At 37.5% G+C, this 22,026-nt stretch overlaps 1 protein-coding gene across 1 annotated transcript in view; it reads right to left on the bottom strand.

Annotated features, from left to right (window-relative positions):
• Window positions 1–7,578, bottom strand: part of LOC150092714 (peptidyl-prolyl cis-trans isomerase FKBP4-like) — an 80,376-nt gene extending 72,798 nt beyond the window's left edge. Inside the window, exons 1-2 of the mRNA XM_090414533.1 lie at window positions 7,036–7,578; window positions 133–393 (exon numbers count right to left, since the gene is read on the bottom strand). Coding sequence (XP_090270659.1) covers window positions 133–393; window positions 7,036–7,384 — 610 coding nt within the window. The 5' untranslated portion in view covers window positions 7,385–7,578. The remainder of the gene's footprint in view (window positions 1–132; window positions 394–7,035) is intronic.
• Window positions 7,579–22,026: the final 14,448 nt, after the last annotated feature.

The raw sequence follows: 22,026 nt of genomic DNA on the forward strand, positions 1-22,026 counted from the left end.
TAGTGTTGGTCTCCCATGACAATACCCATATAATAACAATAAATCCATTCGGGTGCAAGCCATCTTTCACACATCAAAATCACTCCATGCATTTATCTACTGAACACCAAAATATCTCAACAGAAGCCTTACCAGTAACAATTCCTCCATCATTTGGCGATGTTCCTTCACCTTTTTCTAAAATCTTTCTTAGAATTCCGCCATCTTTACTAGGTGACAAGTCCTCCAGTTTCCAATCTATTAATTCAATTTCAAAAAATAATGTTGCACAAGGAGGAATTTTTGGAGGGTGGCCCAGATCTCCATATGCATAGTTTGGACTACAGATGAACATAGCTACTTCTCCTTTCTTCATGGTAGCTACTCCTAAATCCCAGCCTTTGATTACCATGCCTAAAAAAGTAATTGCAAAATAAGAATAAATGTCTTAAAATTTTAAATGTTTTACTTTTGAAAAAAATTTAAAGTTTTATATTTTTAATGTTTAAAAGTTTTTTTTAAATAAATTTAATTAAAAAAATTTTAATTAAATAAAAATTAATATCAAATAAAAATAGTAAAAAAAAAAATAAATAAAGCTAATTAAAATTAAACAAAAATACTTAAAATTTAAATACAAAATAATTAAAAATGCTAAAAACACTTTGTAATGCAAAATATTTTTTGAAAAAAAAATTAATTAAAAAGTTAAAAATAATTTAAAATGAAAAAATAATTAACATTAAATAAAAATACTTAAAATGCTAAAAACTTTCTTTTAAATATAGTATAAGATATTTAGTGAGATGCTACTACAGACCATGAAATATAGATGATGATGATGAGCAGGAAATGTTTAGGCAAATTAGTTTGGCAAGTGCAAACTGAGTGATCATTATGGGGGGACATCAACTATAGCAATATAAACTGAGAAGATAAAACAGCTTGCAATACTAATAAAACTGAATTTTTTAATTTTTTGAGGAAGAATAGTCTTTTTAGGCAATGTGTGTTGGAGGGAACATGAGGATCAAGAGTTGGTCATAGCATCAGTGGGTCTGACTGTGACTGAGATGTCACAATCAGATCCTGTTCAAAGACAAAGTCCAAAACTCTTGATTCTCGTGTTCCCCCTCCACCCACTCCAGCTGGTGAGAGTAACCACACAGTTCTGATTTGGGAGATGAATAGGCAAGTATAAAGGTGGTGGGATTCATGTACAGTTATAAAGCAGGAAACTATGACAGAAACCAGCTTAGAGCAGTACAACGGATGAAAGAATTTGATGAAAGAGTGGTCCAGTAGTGCAGGGGAGATCATATTATGAAATACAAAGAGAGGTGGAGAACAGCTATATGAGGAATATATGTTCAGGCCTAGGAGGATGACTAATATAGTAAACAGAGAAAAATTAGAACATGAGAAGAGACTTGCACTATAATCCTAGAATACCAAGAAATATTTTTGCTATGTGGCCAGCAGGAAGAAAAATGACTGTGGGCAGATACTTTGCTAGATGGAGATGGGACCAGGTAATCAAGGCAGATGATATAGTTGAGCTATTTAATAATCACTCAGGATGGGACACTCTTATCAGTGTTTCATCCTGGTAAATAAGAATTTATTCTTAGAGGAGGGGAAACATCAGAAGTGAACAAGGAGGATGAATTCCAAATACTTGTAACCTTATTCATTTGTACTGCTCTCCTATATTCAACTCTCTGATATCTAGTGCTGTGGAATTGACTGTGCCTTTAACATGGCTGTTTACTAAAAGTCTTGCAATGAGCCAGTTCTTGAGGAGTGGAAGGACAAGATATCATGATAGAATGGAGGTCTGTTTGTATTTCTTATGTGGTTAAGATTTCAGGAAAATTGATAAGAACTTGTATACATGCATGGATTTGTTAAGGAATGCTCTTGTTTTATTAATCTAGTTGCCTTTTACAAAAGAGTAAAAAGAGCAGTTAAAACATACAAAGAAGGGTGCCAGATGACAAGTTAGTATGACAAGTAAGTTGCAACACATGGATATGAATATCAGGTTAGTGAATTGGATTAATAACTAGCTTGCTTACAGATATCAGAGAGTTGAATATAGGGGAACAGTACAAAGGAATAAGAAGGTTACAAGTTGAGTTCTGTAGGTTCAGTATTTACTTCCAAGCTTCCATGGAGTCTGAAGACTCATCACTGGTGAATGATTGGGATCATTGGGACCATTACTGCTTAATCACCTTGCTGTTCGGGAGCACTAATTTATTGATACCATTGCTGTTCGGGAGCACTAATTTATTGATACCATTGCTGTTCAATTTTATGTCAATGACATTATTACTGGATTAAAGGGAGATATTCAGTTGTTCGAAGATGATGTGAAGCTTGGAAAGGTTATTAAGTAATGATGCTGATGTTTTAGCTCTTGAAGACAATGTGAATAAGCTGGAAAGACAGGCAAATGAATAGGAATATCAATAATGGAACTAAATGTAAGATTTTGAAATGTGGTTTGGATCCATAGACAAAGTGTTAAAGCAAAAAAAAAAAAAAAAAACCACTTTTCTCTCTCTATATATATATATAAATAAATGAGCAAATTGTTTTTTTTTTTTTAAAAAAGGAATGAAGAAAAATATTTTGATATAGAACCATATTAAATTATTTGTATTTTTTGGAAATGAGATAATAGCTCAAAAATATAGCATTAACTAATCTTTACTGAAAGTTTATCATACTGATGACATAGCTATCACCACCCAAAACAGTACCTCCCAAGGCAATCATGGAGTACTAGACAAAGATCTGAGCTCACTACAAAATTACTTTGAAAGCTGGGTCTATCTCCTAATTCCAATAAAACTGTTGTTTCTGCTTTCCACCTAAATAACCATGACTCATAGCAAACTAAAAATAAACTTCTGCAACAGGACTCTAATCCACGAAAGTAACTTTTACTTTGGTGTCATACTTGATCATAGTCTAACTTACCGAAAACATTTGGAAAAAAATAAGTTAAAGATTTCTACCAAGCACATCATAAACAAGCTAACAGACACAACTTGGAGTTGTAATGCCTTGACTATTAGAACAGTAGTCCTGATTCTGGTCTTCCCTGTTTCAGAGTATTATTCACCAGTTTGGCCAAAGTCACCAGATGACTCTTATGGACACACAACAAAACTATGAGAAAAATTTCTGGAACCTTAAGATCTGCTCCTCTCCCATGGTTACCTGTTCTTTCCAACATCACTCCATTGTGCTTCAGAGGAGAAGTTATTGATAAGTATGGTGATTTTCTTTTGACCAAAAAACTAATGTAATAAATAACTAACACTAGGTTTATAGGTTGTAATAATTATTTAATAAAACTTACTTAGTTTCACCACTTAAGCTAGTGGCTTCATCTGGGTTAGGATGAAAGCACAAATATGCAAGCCTTAAATATGAATCATCATATAACTTAAAACACAGAATGTATAGGAACCATTACACACAAATAAAAGTAAGACAGAAACACATGGAGCATGGAAGCTTGCACATGGTTGGTCATTGTTCATCAGGTCTACCTGATAGTTTGCAGAAAAACTAAAGTCTGATGTGTTTAAAGATCTGATAAGTAGCTTCCAAATGTCACATAAAATCATTCCCTGGTTTCTGTTGAGTGCCTTGTGAGTGGATTACCATTGTAGCCTCTTTAATGTTGTAGGCACTGAAGTTATCTTCTATGTATGGCATGGAGCTCTTGTCCCATTCAATGTTGTGGTGAGTGTGGGAGAAATGGAATGTCAACCTGAGCTGTCTTCTCTGTTGTTATTGACTTCTCCAATATGCTTCTTTTGTGTTATTTCTAAACTTCTCAATGTTTGCCCTATGTAATTAAGGCCAGAAGAACATGGAATATAGTGTGGCATTCAAACCCATTATTATTATTACAGGCAACTCCAAGGAGTTGACAGACTCATCAAGGGAGGCCCTAACATCATGTCAAGAACAACTATTCAACATTCACACAGTATCTATCATACCTCGCCTTCAACTCATTCACAGTCATGGCACCCACAACAGACTCTGGCAGCTTATTCCACTCATTCATCGCTCTCCAAGTAAAAAACCTAGCTCTAACACCCTTGCCCAGCTTCCATGTATGGCCCCTAGTCCTCCCACCACCAGTCCTATTCTCAAAAATATCTTCTAATCTTATAGAAACCCTTCATTAATTTGAATGTCCAAATCATATCACTTTTCTATCTATCAACCAATTTCAGCAACCCACAAATCTTCAACCTGTTCTCATAAGGTTCATTCCATAGACCTGCTATCATCTTGGTCACTCGTCTCTTGATCCTCTCCACCTCCTCCCCATCAAGAAAAAACCTTGGCACCCATATCTGGGCACAATAGTCTAGATGGGGTCTTATCAAGTCTTATTATGACAGTACGAAATCTTTTATGCTCACCCAAGGATCACAACCCTTTCAACAAACATCCTGGAGTTAATAATATTCCATGTTCTTGTAGGTTAGGATGTTTCATAGTATGTCATTATTGAAATAAATAATTGTAGTGTTTTGAAAAGCTTTTCTCTGGCACCTTGTTGTATGTCTTTTCCAGATCTACAAAACTTAAATACAGATTCTTATCATATTCCTATAATTCTCAGCTATTTGTTGTAAAGTGAAAATTTGATCTTGACCTCCCTATTTTGCTTGAACCCAGCTTGTTCTTCTCCAAGTTTCTCTTTCACAATTTTTATATGCATCTTTTCAAGCATGTTTGCATAAATCTTTCCTGTAACATTTAGTAGAATTCCTCTATAATTCTCACATAAAAGCTCTACTCCAACTTTCCAGAATTTGACTTTCTGACTAAGTCCTCTGAATTATGCAGTTAGCTTCTGGAAAAAATTTTATACCCCCATATTTGAGCATTTCAGGTCAAATATAATCTACTCCAGTTGCCTTTCCACATTTCAAGTTTGTGATAGTTTTCATAAGTATTCCTGTTTGCATTTCTCTTGAAAATTTTCTACTATTGTTCTGTTACTACTTATTTTGTTTAAGTCTTTCAAAGTAATTACTCCAACCATCAAGGATTTCTTTATTTTCAGTTTTCATGTCACCTTTTACATTTATGATGATTCCTTTTACAGTAATCTTTCTCCCATTTCTAAGCCTTTTGAATAGCCTCCAGAACATTTGGCCACTTTCCTGATATTTACCTTCCATATTCTTACCAAAGTCTTCCCATGACTTTGTTTTAGCTAATTTTACACATAGCTTAACTCTCTTACATTTTTCTCTATATTCTTTTAGGAAATTTGTTAACTTATTTGCTAAGATAAATTATTTAATAAATCAGAACAGATGAACAGGTAAACTAGCCCATGAACACACATGCACAGATCTACAGTCATAAAATAAATACTTAATCCCTTATTAGGAAGGCTCAACCAGTCATAAGGGGGAGATGCTGGCTCCCACTGAGGAGACCTCAATAAAGGTCGAAACCAGTCTGGGTAGTGACCCCTCCCATAATGCATAGCATTATACATGTCAGCAAGGAGATGTGCTTTGCATTAGGGGATACTAAAGGCAAGTGATGCGAAGCTTTGTTCACCTTTGCCACAAGTTGCACCCAGTCCTGATGATACTTCAGCAGCAAACTTTCTTTGCTTACACTTGGATAAAGGATTAAACTAAATATATAATTTATAGTCTAACCAAGTGGAAATAAAACTTTCAACCTGATGTATCCAACTATTGACGAATCAGTATCTCAGGAGTGGTAGTGAAGATTTTGAAAAAAATTGATTAGAGATTCAGAAATGGGTTGACAGTGAATATCCTACTTTGCAATGAACAGCACAGATTTACTAAGGGAAGATAATTTACTAAGGGAAGATTTAGCAACTTGCTCACATTCTACAATAATGTTACCATTGAACTAGACAAGGGGAATAGATATACCATGATACTTTGGATTGCTAAGACTTTTGACAGAAGAGAGCAATGAAGACTGTTGCATAAATTGGAGAATATGAGTTTGGATTATAAAATATTACTTTGAATAGCTGACTGACAGATATCAAAAAGTGGTATACAGAGGATGTGCATTTGCAAGATTTAAGTAGCTAGTGGTGAATCACAAAGATTAGTCCTGGTCCACTGTTATTCAATCTGTATATTAATGATATCAAAAAGAATTTGACAGGCAACATACAGCTATTTGCTGATGATGCAAACATAGGGTAATCAGGAATGCTAGCTATTGATATGCAGTACTTGCAGAATGATTTGAATAGGCTGGAATTGTGGGCATGGGAAAATGAAGGTCACTTAAACGTCATTAAATGCAAAATCATGCACTTTGGTGTGGTTAGATATCCAGCGTCGTATTATATTGGTGGGATTATGCTAGAAAAAAAAAAAACTGATCAGGCTAGGTATCTTGGAGTATTAGTAGATACCAAGTTGAAGTTCAGGGGCCATGTAGCAAAGATTGCAAATACAACTCGAAAGATAATTGCAATGCTGAAATGGACTTTCACATGTAAAGATAAGGATATCATTTTTCCTCTTTACAAGGTCTTGATAAGACCTCACTTGGACATGTGTGCAGGTCTGTCTCCTGGTTTCCGTTGTGATTCTCATACAGTGGAGAGAGAGCAAAGTAGTGTTAAAAATGATATCAAGATTGCGATAATTTGTAGACTGCAGACACTAATAAAGAGGGGAGATAAGATTGATATTTACAAACTTCTGAAAGGGTCATACAGGATTTCGGTTGAACGAATTTTTCATTTCATGGAGGGTGGAGAAGGGACAAGAAGGCATCTTTGGAAGCTGAGAATGAATGCCAACTAAGAAGGGGGGGGGAATAGATTTTTCTCTTATAGGATGGTGCATGATTGAAATGTATTGCCACTGGCTGTTGTGTGTGCAAGCAGTGTGAATGAATTCAAAAATAAGTGTGATAGCCTGGTGATGAGTCCACCCTCGATGAGTCCCTGAAAAGTAATAAAAACTCACTCAATTTGTTAAGCATTACTACACTAACCTTTTCCTAGTGCAAATTCCAGGCACTTTTCTCGATTTCTACTACTGTCAAAAACTGCTCCAGTTGGCAACCAGCCCGTATAATGTACAAAAACACGATCACCAAAACCGGGCACAGCATCACCCTCTCCTTCTTTCATAATTTCTTTCAATACTCCTCCATTTTTTTCTGGAGTTAGGTCCGTAGCGTTATCGCCAATTACTTTTTTGTCAACGGAGTCTGAATGCGTTTCTGTTATGGTTTTTTGAATATCTTCTGTCGTTTCGACAGAGACCATCTCATTTGCATCAACAGTCCCGACAGCTCTCTCCGAATCACTGCTATTCAAGATATGTTCTACCTTAGTCATTTTTTCTTTTTTTAAAAAAAAGAAGAAACAAACAAACGTTAAGAAATATCAAGGAGAGCTATTCAGAAATATTAAATAACTAAAAAGCATTATAATTCTGTCATGGCATATATTTCGTTATTAATATTAAAACTTCAATAACACTGTTGCACCTAAGCAACCACTCGGCCAAATACAAAAGTTAAACTACCCTCCAGCTGATATCAAGACGAGAACAAATACCCAGAAAAGTTTCGTGAGTGGCAGTCAAACATTATATGCTGCAGTGCCCTCTATAACTTAGATTTTAGTAAACAATAACAAGTTGCTCGAAATAGTATCATTTCCTTCAAAGGAAGTCTATTTTAAAAGAATAGATGTAGTATAAAATTTATGTCGCATCCGTTAAACTACAAACACGTTGTTCTAGAAAGATGAAATGTGCCATTAATATTTACTGCTGCTGATAACGAATGGATATCTGTGTGTGTTTACGAATAGATGAATTAATTCTTTAGATATCTTTAGATATCATGCAATACATAAAAGTTTTGGTCATGTTTCACAACTAATTTCATTATAAAATGACTGAAACATAGGCACAGATAATATAAATCTAACATATTCACTGCGATTTAACAGACTCAATAGGGCAACAACAGGCAATTAATATTAGGATACACTTAAGTGGGATATATAACAAAATTAATGCCCATTATAATTAATTAATAACGATGAAAAGAGTCAAGGAAGAGTATTTCCCATAAAAGCGACGAAAAAATACTAGTGGTGGCGGCGGCGGTAGATGTTGTTGAAGTTGGTGAATTGAGTGGTGGAGAATCGTAGAGAGTAGGTGCCCTCCCTCGATGAGTCCTTGGACTTCCTGGAGGTGTCACGTAATAATAATAATAATAATAATAATAATAATAATAATAATAATAATAATAATAATAATAATGTTTCACAAAAGATGGTCATATGTGGGATTCTAGTCGACTAACGAAATTTTGATTGGGCCTTTTATCAACTGTTCCTGTTGACCTTTAGTAGATTTTTACCCTTAGAAAATTGTTTAATCCTGCATCTCAAAAATCAAACGTAGAAGTCAGTTTCTGACAACAATAGGAATGTTAGAATTTAGGATCACGAGATGGAGCAGATGTCTATCGCACTCGAGCTCTAATACCTCCGAAATAATCGGTGTTAAAAAAAAAATCGGCTAACGCCTTTTTATTCCCGTATACGGGGAATAGGCGAGGCCATTTAGCCCTATCTAACTTTTGGAGACTGAGTGGGCAATTCAATCTCCACTGGTACCAATCAGAGATAGATGGCCCAAGGCTATCACTAATTAAGCAGTACACAGTGAAGAGAGACGGCTCAAATGTGCCGCCATCTCGTGGTCCCTAACCCTAACACAATATATTTAATGTCTGAAATAATGTGGGTTCTACGGTCGATTTTCTTGCGTTTACGGGACGAAAAACCCGCTAGCCCGTGCCAGAGATCGACTAACTCGGGAACCGGTCGAAAAAAGGCTTAGAAAAATTTCCTCTAGTCGCCGACTAGACTCGAAACCAAGTCTTCCTTCGTGCGGCCAAGCGCCGTGGTGTGTAAACGCCACATCCACTGAGCTACACAGGCTGCACATAATCGGTATTAAATTATTATTTTATTTTTCAAAATCTTGGTTTATTGTACTTATTCACTGAGATCTTGTTACTTCGGAAAATACAGCACAGCAAACCCACATCCTTTATCATCAGTTATCAGTAGCATTCTGGGTCTCCCTGTGCTGGTGTACAGGTCGTGCCCTGTGATCAGGAGGGCCGCCATTTCCAGACGATAAATAACAGTAAATTTTTATACAATGCTTATTCATGCAGTAAAACTTTACTACATAGATTGCAGGACCCTGGTAGCAACAATGCTCGATATTCTCAGTTACTGTAAGACGTTAATGACATTTCCTATCTCTTATGTTAAAGGTATATTTGAACTTATCTCTAATATACTTACGAATTTTAATATTCAAGTAGCTGTCTATAAGAATTCTTCATTTCTTTCGGTAGCAGACTTTGTCCTCCCAGATAGTGCAAAATTTATATGTCAATGATTTTTTCCATTAAATGAGAAATATTGGAAGAATACTGAAAAACTTCAAACAGAAAAAACGCTGCCATTCATCTTTTTTTTTTTTTTTTTTTTGAAATTGGCTATATCATAGTTCTTTCTGAGAGTAAAATTGATTCTCATGCGCTAAACATCCGTGAGAGAACTGGGGGAAAAAGTTCCTTTTGTCGAATGCATGACAACATTTCTCCTGTTTGTCTGCCCATTATTATGGCCATCAGGTACAAATGATTTGAAAGGAGATAAAATAGAAATGATAGAGGACCTGAAGGAATTGTTTGAGGTAGCAAAAGAGAAGAGTGAGAGAGTTAAGATGATTAGTCCTTTATCGCGGTATGACAGTGAAGTGTTTAGAAGGAGGGCCATAATTGCAAATGATTTTATGCGTGGGTTATGAGGATGAGTAGTGTGGAATTTGTGGACGTGTGGAGTGAGTTCGATTGGCGAAAGGATCTATATAAGATGGATGGTTTGTATTTGAATGGATTAGGTGTAAGAAGACTTGAAAAAGTGTTGTTGAATGAAGTGGATGTGCAAAATTAGGGAAACTAGATTTATTAAGGGGGGAAGTAGATGTGTAGACCTCAGGGAGGCAGTTGAGTGTATGAATGAGTATAATATACCCGAGCGAATAAGGAGGACAACAAATCAGAATGGGATAGTTAGTATAAGGCATCAAGGTAGGGATAGAGCTACTGGGGATCTGCAATTCATGCATACTAATGCTAGGAGTATTAGGAACAAGAAGGAAGGATGTTGGGCCTTGGTTGGCACTTCCAGACCACAGGTTATTGGCATTAGTGAAACATGGCTGACTGAAGATGATATACCTAGTGGGATTGAATGTGAGGGGTATAGTGTGTTCAGGAAATGACAGGGAGAATAAAATGGGGGAGGAGTATTATCGATGATAGCTGATGAGCTGCAGCCAAGGAGAATAGAAGTTGAATTGCAGGATAGAGAAAAGAGCACATTTGAGGCCATTTAGTGTGAGATTGTGGCTAGCAAAACTAAATATACAATTGGGTGTTGCCATAAACCAGGTGATGGAAAAGATGGTGGCGATAGTATGCATAAGCAAATAAAAGAAATGAGTGGAAGGAGGGTAATTATTATGGGAGATTTCAACTATGGTGGCATTGATTGGAGGGAAGAGAGGACACATGGGAGGAAGGAATTGGATTTTATGCGATTATTAAGAGATGACTATCTGCGACAGCATGTAATCGAAAATACTAGGGGGTTTGAGAGTGCTTGACCTAGTAATTGCATCTGAGGATTTGACTGTAACACGAATATGACCACATTGCCACTAATTGGCGAGAATGATCATAGGGTCTTGACTTGGGAGGTGGCTAAAGGTGTGGAATTTACAATTAAGACCGGGTACATGTGGAATTATCAGGCTGGTAAGTATGACAAGCTTAGGAGATTGCTTGGATCAGTCATGGCATGTAAAACTGCAAGGGATGGATGTTGATAGTGCATGGGAGACGGTTAAGAAGTGTTCGCAGGAGGCAATGGCTGACTGTATACCTGGAGTCCGAATAATAAATCAAGTAGGGATTAAATAGATGAATAACACCATTAAGCTTGAGCTGCAAAAAAAGAAACAACTGTGGAGGGAATTTAAGGAGAAAGGTGACCTGCAGGCACATGAACTGTAATAAAGCCCAGACCAGAAGGATAACAAGTGTTGTACAGAAAGCAAAAGCAGATTATGAATGATTAGCCATGCAGGCTAAAGAGAATCCCAAACAGTTTTTTCGATATGTTGCAAGTAACAGAAAAAATGTATATGGCAGATTGTGTTTAAAGAATGCTGATGGTAGGGAGGTAACCGAATCAGTTGATATAGTAGAATTACTGAGTGAGCACTTTGCAAGAGTATATCATCCACGAGGTGACATTGCAGAAATGGAAGAACCAACAGCTTAAACGGGAATTGTGGTGAATGAAGTGAAGGTGAATAGTCTATTACAAAACCTCAATGTCAATTCATCTGCGGGATTAGATGGCATACCAGGTCGTGTCGTACGAGAAGCGGCTAAAGAATTGTCAGTGACCATTTTGTTTAATTTGAGTCTCGGGTCTGGGTTAGTCTTAAGGGGGTGGAAAGAGGGGAAAATAGTTCCACTGCATGAAGGAGGTTCCAAGACTGCTGTTGAAAATTACAGCCCAATCAGCATATCGGGAATTGTTATCAAGGTCTTGGAGAAAATAGTCAAGAGGAAAATACAAGATTGGATAGATGAAAATGGGATACTATATGGGGGACAGCATGGTTTTGTGAAGGGTAAATCATGCCTCAGTAACTTGCTCACGTTCTATATAACACAGTGACAGCTGAACTGGATAAGGGTAACGGGTTTACAGTGATTCTACTGGACCTCGCTAAAGCCTTTGATAGGATACCACGTAGAATTCTAATCAGTAAACTGCAGCATATGGAGTTGGTGAGATGGATAGGAGGGTGATTGATGGAGAGATATCAGAGAGTAGTTTATTCAGAAGTAGAGTCCAAAAGACGGCCTGTGACTAGTGGTGTGTCGCAGGGTTCTGTTCTTGGACCACAGTTTAATTTGTTCATTAACGATATAGGAAAGGATCTGAGAGGAACTGTGCATCTGTTTGCGGATAATGCAAAGTTAGGTAGAGCAATAGTGAATGCTCAGGAGGTCAAAATTTTGCAGGATGATTTGGAGGACTGGATGTCAATTTAATGTGGAAAAATGTAAGGTTTTGCAGCGATTAGCAGCAGTATATCACATTGGTGGAACTGTACTCCAGGATATTGACGAGGCCAGGGATTTGGGAGTGTTGGTGGATAGGGAGCTGAAGTTTAGTAGACACATCGCAAAAGTGGCAAAATCAGCTCATCAAATCACTTGGTTGCTGAAAAACACTTTAACGAGCAGAGACAAACAGGTTATTGTTCCTCTGTATCGAGCCTTGATAAGACCCCATCTAGACTACTGAGGCAGATATGGGTGCCAGGGTTTCTTCTCGACGGGGAGAGGATCCAGAGACGAGTGACCAAGATAATAGCAGGACTATGGAATGAACCTTATGAGAATAGGTTGAAGATTTGTGGGCTGCAGAAATTGGTTGATAGGCGGAAATGATTGAGACATTCAAATTACCGAAGGGTTTCTATAAGATTAATTCAGAAGATATTTTGACTAGTAGTGGGAGGACTAGGGGCCATCCATGGAAGCTTCGTAAGAAAGTGGTCAGCAAGAGTGTTAGAGCTAGGTTTTTTACTTGAAGAGTGGTAAATGAGTGGAATAAGCTGCCAGAGTCTGTTGTGGGTGCCATGACTGTAAATGAGTTCAAGGTGAAGTATGATAGATACTGTGTGAATGTTGAATAGTTGTTCTTGACATGATGTTGGATCTCCCTCGATGAGTCTAAGGACTTCTTGGAGCTGCCCGTAATAATAATAATTATTAAAAGTACTCATCGTGGGAGGGAACTCTACTCTACATAACCCACTGTTGTGAGAGCTGTGATAAACGTAATGTTTAATCCCCAATCCCCACACAATGTCATTTATCTTTACTAATATTTTTTGTCTGTGAATTGCGTTTGTTTTCTAGCCAATTTGCTTTTATGGGATGGAAAACCCGATGTTTCTGGCAGAAAAAGCATTTACAAAGCAAAGCATCCGTGTATGACTAATAATACTGTATTACTCTGGAGTACAATGCAGGATTAGCTCCATCGTGATAGAGCAATAACAAAAAATAAATTTTTATAAAAAAAGATCGCTTAGTGTAAAAAAATTTCTTCTTGGAACTAGAATCGAACCTATAATGAACCCTGAAATGGTAGGTTCAATTTTGGATGTATAATGGGCCTCTTATGAACTGCCAGAAAAAGGCTGTTATGGGTTTAATCCTAGTCAACAACCTTTTCTGCTCCTTTCTTCTGCTAGTTCCAGTTAGTCGATCTTTCACAGCAGATATAATTTTCCTATCATGTACTTTGGTTTTATTTACCTTACAACTCAAGAGAATCGAATGCACTCTATTTCATGCATAATATAAATACCTTTTAGTTTTAGGATAGTGCGATGACAACAGTTGCCTGCCATACTCTTTCCTCTGATGCTAATAAAAGCATTGGTAGCTTTGGAGTTAGTCAACATAGATGGCAAAGGGTGGAGTTATCCTCCAATCAATCCATAAAGTTACTTAAGGCTAAGAGAGCTCTTCCTACTCCATTTGGGAATAAAAAGTGGGTGGGTGGTCTTGTTGGGCCATGTGACCTAAAGAAAGGCTGATTTGAGTTTCATTCTGGTAATTGACTAGAATAACTTTTTCTATACCTTTTTTCAACTGGTTCCTAAGTAAATCAATCTGTGGTACTGGCAGTAGATTTTTTTCCTCCTGGAAAACTCTCAAGTTATCATCCCCACGATGCAAGACAATCAGCCATACAACTCACAATCAATATTTCAAATGGACAATCGTATATATATATACTATTGTGCCACTTATAATCTTAAGCCAGTTTTTATATATCTGAGTGACTGAGGATTTGAGTCTGTCCATTTCCAAAAGTTAGAGCTGAACTGCCTAACCTACATCTTTTGGAGAATAAAAGTGTTAAGATTATTATATTATTTTTATTGTAATCACAGATCTCAAGCATGTCTATGAGAACGCATTAAAATCCAAACTAATCTGTGACTCTTTCCAATGTAAAATTGGAATTGGCCACGATGATTCTGTTATTTGGAATCACAGTTGAAGCAGCTTAATAGAGAAGCAACATAGGCAATGAGGCGTGTATTATGTTTTCTGGTGCTCTTTGGTTAGTTCTTGTTTTGCAGATGAGAAACCCATTACTTGGAGGCAAAGCCATACAATATGAGACTAGTGCTATCATTGTGCAGGCAACAAGTTATAAGATACTTCATGCATTAAATTAAAGATGCCATGAAATTATATTCTTGGTTTAATCCTTTATCCAAGTGTAAGCAAACAAAGTTTGTGCCTGAAGTATTTTCAGGCCAGGAAAACTCTGCTATGGGATACTAATGACTAAGGCAAGTCATTAGTATCCCATAATGCAAAGCACATACCCTTATGGACATGTATATTACTATGCATTCTAGGGTCACTACCCGGACCAGCTTTGGCCTTTTTCAGGGTCTCTTAAGTGGGAGCCAGACCCATAGGTGATACCAGGACGCGGGACGCGGGACATATATGGCGTAGAGGGTGAAGTTTGACGCTTTTCATATTCCCTGTTGTCTGTTTTGGGAGCAGTGATGGGAGAGATTTGTGAGCTATTTTAGCTCGCCCTGAGTGGGCAGAAGTGATTATTCGTCGTTGGGTGTTAGGATGGCTTTCGGTCTTTTATGTTTCCAGTAGTCATTACCGTCATAGTTTCCGGCTTGTTGTATCAGTTGGTTTGGATGGACAGATGTCTTCATAAAGAATTTTTCTGCTAGGGAGCGTAGTAGTGGAGAGATGTAGGGGATATTTATGTCCCGGTGGATCTGGGCGTTCCTGATGAACCACAGGGCGTCCAGAATCATTCGCAGGCATTTGTTCTGTAGTCTTTGTAGCTTGAGGATGTTTGTCTTGGAGGTATGGCTCCAGGCTGGGGAGGCGTATATGACTGTGGGACGGATCACTGTCTTGTACAGTAGTATTTTATTTGTTGAGCTTAGTTTGCTGTGTCTGTTGATCAAGGGTTATAGCTGGGCGATAACTTTTGAAGCTTTGGTGCATATGCTCTTGATGTGGCTGTTGAAGCATAATCGCTTATCGAGAAGTATTCCTAGGTATTTTGCTTCAGTTTTCCAGGGAATTTTAGAGTTGAACAGGGTGATGTCTCCTTTGGGGGATGCTCGTCTTCTTGTGAAGAGTATCGTTGTACTTTTCTGGGGGTTTAATTGTAGTCGCCAGTCTTTAAACATTTTTCTAGATTCAGGATGGTGTCTTGTAGTTTTTTGGTGACGAGAAGTGGTTGACGAGACCTGGCTAGAATAGCCGTGTCATCAGCATAAAGGGTGATGGTGGATGTGAGAAGATTTTGAGGGATGTCTGCCATATAGATGTTGAACAGGATCGGGGCTAGCAGTGATCCTTGAGGAACTCCAGCAAGGATTTTCCGTTGGGTTGAGACTGTTTCATTGATTTTGACTTGTATCCTCCTGTTGGAGAGGTATGATTTGATCAGGTGTATCATGTTTAGTGGAAGGTTAGCGATGATAAGTTTGTAGAGGAGGCCTTGGTGCCAGATCTTATCGAAGGCCTTTGAGATGTCTAGGAAGACAGCTCCAGTGTGTTGATTCCAATTGAATCCTGTGGTGATGTATTCTACCAGTCTATGGATTTGATGGGTGGTGCTGTGATTTTGACGGAAGCCGAATTGTTCTTCTGGAATGATATTTAATTGGTTGACATGATCTTGGAGTCTGATGAGGATGATTTTCTCAGCTATTTTCCCTAAATTGGATAGCAGGCTGATGGGACGGTAATTTTCAGGTAGGTGTGGGTCTTTGCCTGGTTTGTGAATTGGGATGATGTCAGCTATTTTCCATGACTGGGGGAAGTGCTGCCATTTGAGGATGGAGTTTATGATGTTTGCCAGATGTGCTACGGCTTTGCGTGGTAGTGCCTTGATGACTTGGTTAGTGATGCCATCCGGACCTGGGGCTTTTTTGATCTTGAGATGGTTGATGATGGCGATTATTTCGGTAGGCATTATAGGACTTGGATTGACATCGGGACGATTTACTGTGAACCTGACTTTATGATGGATCTTGTATACGTGGCTGATGTTTAGGTTATCATATGCAGGACTGCATTGTTTCTCTAGGTTTCTTGCTATGGCTTCGGCTTTGTCAGCATCTGTGTATGCAAGGTGCTGTTCTGCTTGCAGAGGGGGGGAGGAATTTGCGCTTGATCCTGAGGTTGTTTAGGAATTTTCATATATAGAATGATCTGCTGTGGAGATGGAGGTGAGCTTGTTGTCCCATTGTTGGTTCCTGTGGTAGCTTCTTGGACAGATTTGTTTAATCTGTTGAGGGCTGTTTTGTCCTGGGGAGCACGAGTGTTGTGATATCTTTTTCTTTGTCTGTTTTTTTCTCTTATTAAGTCCATGATTTCTTCCGGGAGACGATTTTGTTTGTGGGTGATCGTGGATACTGTGGCTGCTATGGCTTTATTGATTTGATTGGTGAGGTTCTTTATTGCTGTGTATTTCTTCCTTGGCTTTTATATGGGGAACCGGACCAATGTGTTCTGGTAGCACTTTCTTGAGTTTCTCCCAGATGATGGAGGTTTGGGGGGGGGGAGGTGACTGATCTTTGTTCCCTAAGTGAAGTAGGATTGGGTTGTGGTCTGATGATAATTCGTTCAGTGCTTGAATGCTGTGCTGGTATTTGATGTGTAGAATGGCGATGTCTAGGATGTCGGCTGTGCCATTTGGGCTGTGGTGGGTTGGTTCACTGGGTCCTGTTACGACAGCGTTGTTTAATCCTGTGTAGCTGAAGAGGACACGGCCATTTTTATTTGTGGTTCTGCTGTTCCAGGAGGGATGTTTGAAGTTTAAGTCCCCAGCGACGATGATGGATTCATTTGTGCCTAGTACAGCATCCAAGTCAGAAAATAGCAGGGGAGTTGTAGGCAGTGTAGATTTTAAGTCTTCCAGTTGAATTTGTGTGGACTTCGACACCAGTGAGTTCTAGGTTAGGGGGGGGGGGTGAGTATTCCATTGTGCCTGATAAATATGGCTGTACCACCACCTCTGTAGTCCAGTCAGTCGTTTCTGTATAGTGTGTAGCCTCTCAGTTTTGGTTTGTCTGCAGGTCTTAGATGAGTTTCATTAATTAGGATGACATCAGGGTTGTATCTGTGAGAGAATTCTTGAAGTTCCAGAGTCTTGTTTTTTAGGCCATTGGCGTTCCAAGCGGCGATCTGTAGTGAGTCTGGCATTAATCTAGTTTTATTCATTAACAAGCATTGATAATATGGTTTGAGTTTCTTTTAGAAATCTTTTTGTGGAGTTTGGTGAAGGGTTTGACTTACTGAAGTCTTGAAGCATGTTTGCCAATGAGGCTGTGATGACTGTTGTCATGTTTGGAAGAATTTGGTCCTGCTGGATATATATTTGGATGAGCGAGCTACTTCGGCATATGTCCTGCTTCGACGGTGTCTTTCCAGACTGTTGGTATTTTCCACTTGTGAGAGCTGGTATTTTGTTGTCTTTTGTTGCGTTCAGGCAACTGGGGAGCAGTCAACTCAGGTGCCTGTGGACAGGCTTCAGAGATCTGTTTCCTTTTGTCTGTTTTATTCTTAGGGTAGTGACTGCAGCCTCTGTAGTTTGCCGGGTGGGGGGGGGGGGGGTCCCGCATTTCGCTGGTGAGGTCCTGGGTTTTGAGCAGGTTGCTGTGGGGTGGTTTTGCCCACATTTGAGGCATTTGTAGTCTGCTCTGCAGTTTCTGTGCGTGTCCGTACTTCTGACATCTGTAGCGCTGGCCTGATGAGGATCTTTTTCTTAGTGGTTCTGTTGTGATTTTCAGGCCACAGATCATTGTTAAGTTGTATATGTTCTTGTGTGTTAGGTATCTCAACGAGTACTAGGGGCATTGGACTCTTGTCAGCCCGTAGCATTCTGCTAACTTTGACAGGTGGGAGATCGTGGAGGCAGAGGTCTTCAGTAATTTCATCTGTGCAGATGTTTTCTGTTACTCCCCTGAGTACAACTTTTAGGTTTTTCTCCGACTTCAGTGAGTAAGTATGATATTTAATATTTGACTCGTCCATGGTTTTTGTGAGGAGTCTGTAGTCGCTTACTGTGGTAGGCTGGATTTTAACTCCGTCGTCTACTTTTTTTGCCCAAGAATAGGCAATTTGGTGGTTTTGCATAATAGGCCTAAGGGGCGTCCAACGTTCTTTTTCCTGTAGAACAATTGGGGGAACTTTTTCGTTGTTGGGCATGGGGAGGTCAGTGTTGGGGACATCTTCTTCCATCCCCTCGTTTATCTGAGTCTCCGCTGTTTTACGTTTTTTCTGTGCATGGGTTTCTGTATCATGTTTTGGAGTGGGAGCAGAGATTATCAGGTTCATCTTCCCTTCTTCCCCTGATGTTGAGTTGTCCCCTTCTGTGGAGTCGTCTGTCGCTGAATATAGGTTTAGAAACCCTGGCCACTCTACCTCAAATTTCTTCAACAGTATTTTGAGGAGGTCGAGCGCTAGCTTCTTATCCAACAATTGGATAAAGTTATCGGGACTTAAACTGGTCATGTTTGAAATATTCAAATATATGCTTATATGCTTACCTGAGCTGGATCTCAAGGATTTCCGTATAGCATATAAACACAAAATATAACACATTAAAGGACTATCGCGAGACCGCAATCACTAATTAACAACACAATCATCAGCTACTTGATTACCTTCACTTTCCGCTTATATCAAAAATCTGAATCAACACTCCGAATTTTATTCATAACAACTATTTAAATCACTGATCACATATATAAACAATTGGCAACCGCCATTACGCACCAGCAAGGTTGAAGCAATGAAGTCATATTTACCAGTACGAGAAGCCAAAAAGTGTTATAGCTTATTATTCAATTACTCTGGATTAGAGATAGTTGTTGGAAGTTTTTCCACTTGGTTTTACTACAAATTAAAGGTGCCAATAAATTATATTCTTGGTTTAATCCTTTTCCAAGTGTATACCAAGAATATAATTTCTTGGCATCTTTAATTTATAGTATAACCAAGTGTAAAAAACTTCCAACATACTTCATGCATAAACTTCATGTTTGTTTACATCAGGGTAAAACATAAATGAAAACTAAGATATTTATAAAAAAATAATTAGTGTGTTCTTACATAGGACTGCACATTTGAATGTCTAGTGTTCTTCGTCAGTTCTTGTTTTGCAGATAAGGACTTATTTGAGAATCCTTATTTGCCTGCTACTGAAGCAGACCTAAAGTCTATCCCAATTTGTAAATATTAAAATGTTCAAAAGTTGATATATAAATATACCATACTATTACAACATTTGTTATAATTTTCCAAGTCACTAATTTTGGAATTTTACAAACTTACATGTAAGAACTGGTACTTTGATTTCAAAATATGCAGTGAACTGCAAGGAATAAGCAGTTAGCCAACAATATTTTCTCTAACATCTAGGTGGGATGATAAAATTTCTATCCCAAGTAAATGCTGTAATTCTCCAGATAGAGAATTTGTATGTAAATGAAGACCATTAAATACATGCCCAGAATCTTTCAAGAGTAACAATTTTCTATTTTTAATCCAAGCCAGTATTAAACTCTCTCCCCAAGTACTCTTATGAAATTTTTGCAGTGTGGGTAAAATTTGATTCAATCATAATCAGAAATGACATTTATATGAATATTACACAATTATTTAATTTTACACAGAAAAAATCTTCCAAATGTATAATTTTAGACCACATTTTTTGGCATTTCTAAGCACTTCTTTTTCACACACATATATAATAAATCCATTTCAAAAGTAAACATGTGAAAGATAAAAATAATTTGAGAACAAAATATAAAATCAGACATCTTTAACATCTTGTAAAGTATGCATAAATATTTGTATTCTGATTATTTAGATTAATAAATTACATTTGACAACACAAAAAATGGAACGCCTCTACTAGGTTGATGTAATTATCAAATGTATTGAGATGTCTAATGGAATGAAAAATCCTTTTACAATTAAATGAATGGTAGATATTTCATGTATGTTAACATGAAATTTTTTAGTACAAATGAATTTAAGCTGCACTAGATCCTTACCATATAATTAAATGGACCAAAACAGAAATTTACACAAACTTCTGTTTTAATAATTATACATTTCAGGCAATACAGAGAAAGGACAATGCAATTAGTGATATGTAAGTTTAAGTCTTCAACCTCTAGATTTCAGATGAATTTGATAAGGTCTTCAATTCATGCAAAAGCAATTTTAGATCCTGGTTCTTGCTAATTATCATATCCTCTCCAGCTAAACATAACTATTTAAGTAAACGATTTTCTTTAATACTGAATAATGGTATCTGGGGGTGATTTAACAAGCTTCATTAAATTTTATACATAACATGAACATGGTCAAAGTTGATATAAAAAAACTAACTGCAGTTATCACATGTAACAAAGTCTAAGTGATTTGCAACTTTTTTTTTTTTTTTTATCAGTTTGGCCATTTAGATGGATAGACAGGAATTGGACAAAATGATGGACACACACTAAGATATTTAGGAATGGAATTTGTGTTGGCTAGATTAAAAAAACACATGGTGGCAGCACTCAATGTTGTTTTATTTTGTTTACAATCTGTAGTTCTCATGCAAGCATATTAGTGATGATTCATGTTTAAAAAAATGAAAATGGGAGACTTGCCTGACTTTGAAAGAGGACAAATTGTTGGTGCGTATTTAGATGCAGCATCAGTAACAAAAACTGTCACATTATTAGGTGTATCGAGATCAACAGTTTCTAAGGTTATGTCACATATATATACACAGATCATGGCAAGAAAACATTATCGAAGAGAAACAGCAGTCAAAAATCAAACATTACTCTGACAGGGATTGTTTCGAAAAATCACAGAACCTATTTGCACAAACACTAACCAATGTGAGCTTCATAAATCCAATATTCATGGTAAACTGCAATGGTTAAACCACTGATTACTGAAAAGAATGCTCAGATGCATAAACAATGGTGTTATGACCATCCAACCTGGACATTAGAAAACTGGAAACGTAATATGGTCAGATGAGCTGACCTTCATGCTGTTTCCTACATCAGGACAAGTTTATGTTTGGAGAATACCCAAAGAAGCCTACAATCCGGAATGCATGGTTCCAACAGCGAAGCATGAGGGCAGTTCTGTGATGGTCTGGGCAGATATTATGATATTCTGTTAGTCCTATTATTACTCTTCATGGCAGAACTATTGCAAATGATTATTTGGGCATTATGGATAATCGAAGTGCATCCCACGATCCAAACAATGCCCCCCATTCACACAGCTTGGACTGTACAGTCATGGTTTGAAGAACAGGTGAACTTCAACATCTTCCCTTGCCAACACAATCCAGTTTTGACATTATTTAACCACTCTGGTCAGTTTTGGAGACTAGAATAAGAAAGATTCCCACCTCCATCTTTAAAACAACTTGATGTTCTTCAAGAAAAATGATGCAAAAAATGAAGAAACTATTCGAAACTCGAGTCCATTCCAAGAATTCAGGCCTGTATTGAAGACAAAAGGTGGTCCAACACCATACTAATAAATATAAATATATATAACAAGTACCATTGTTTTGTCGAAACCCTGTATTTTCATTGTATTTTTATGCATATGAGAAAAAGCACAATTCATGTCTTGATGTTTAATTACCTTAGAATATTTTGAAAGTTTTCACTGAATCCACAAGAAATATAAATCAAAAGTATTCAGTTCTTGTGTGTGTGTGTGGGGGGGGGGGATTAACAAATTAGCATT

The sequence above is a fragment of the Typopeltis vanoorti genome, chromosome 25 (assembly GCF_054136105.1).
Source record: "Typopeltis vanoorti isolate ZY-2024b chromosome 25, IOZ_Tvanoo_1.0, whole genome shotgun sequence".
Taxonomy (NCBI): Eukaryota; Metazoa; Arthropoda; class Arachnida; order Uropygi; family Thelyphonidae; genus Typopeltis; species Typopeltis vanoorti.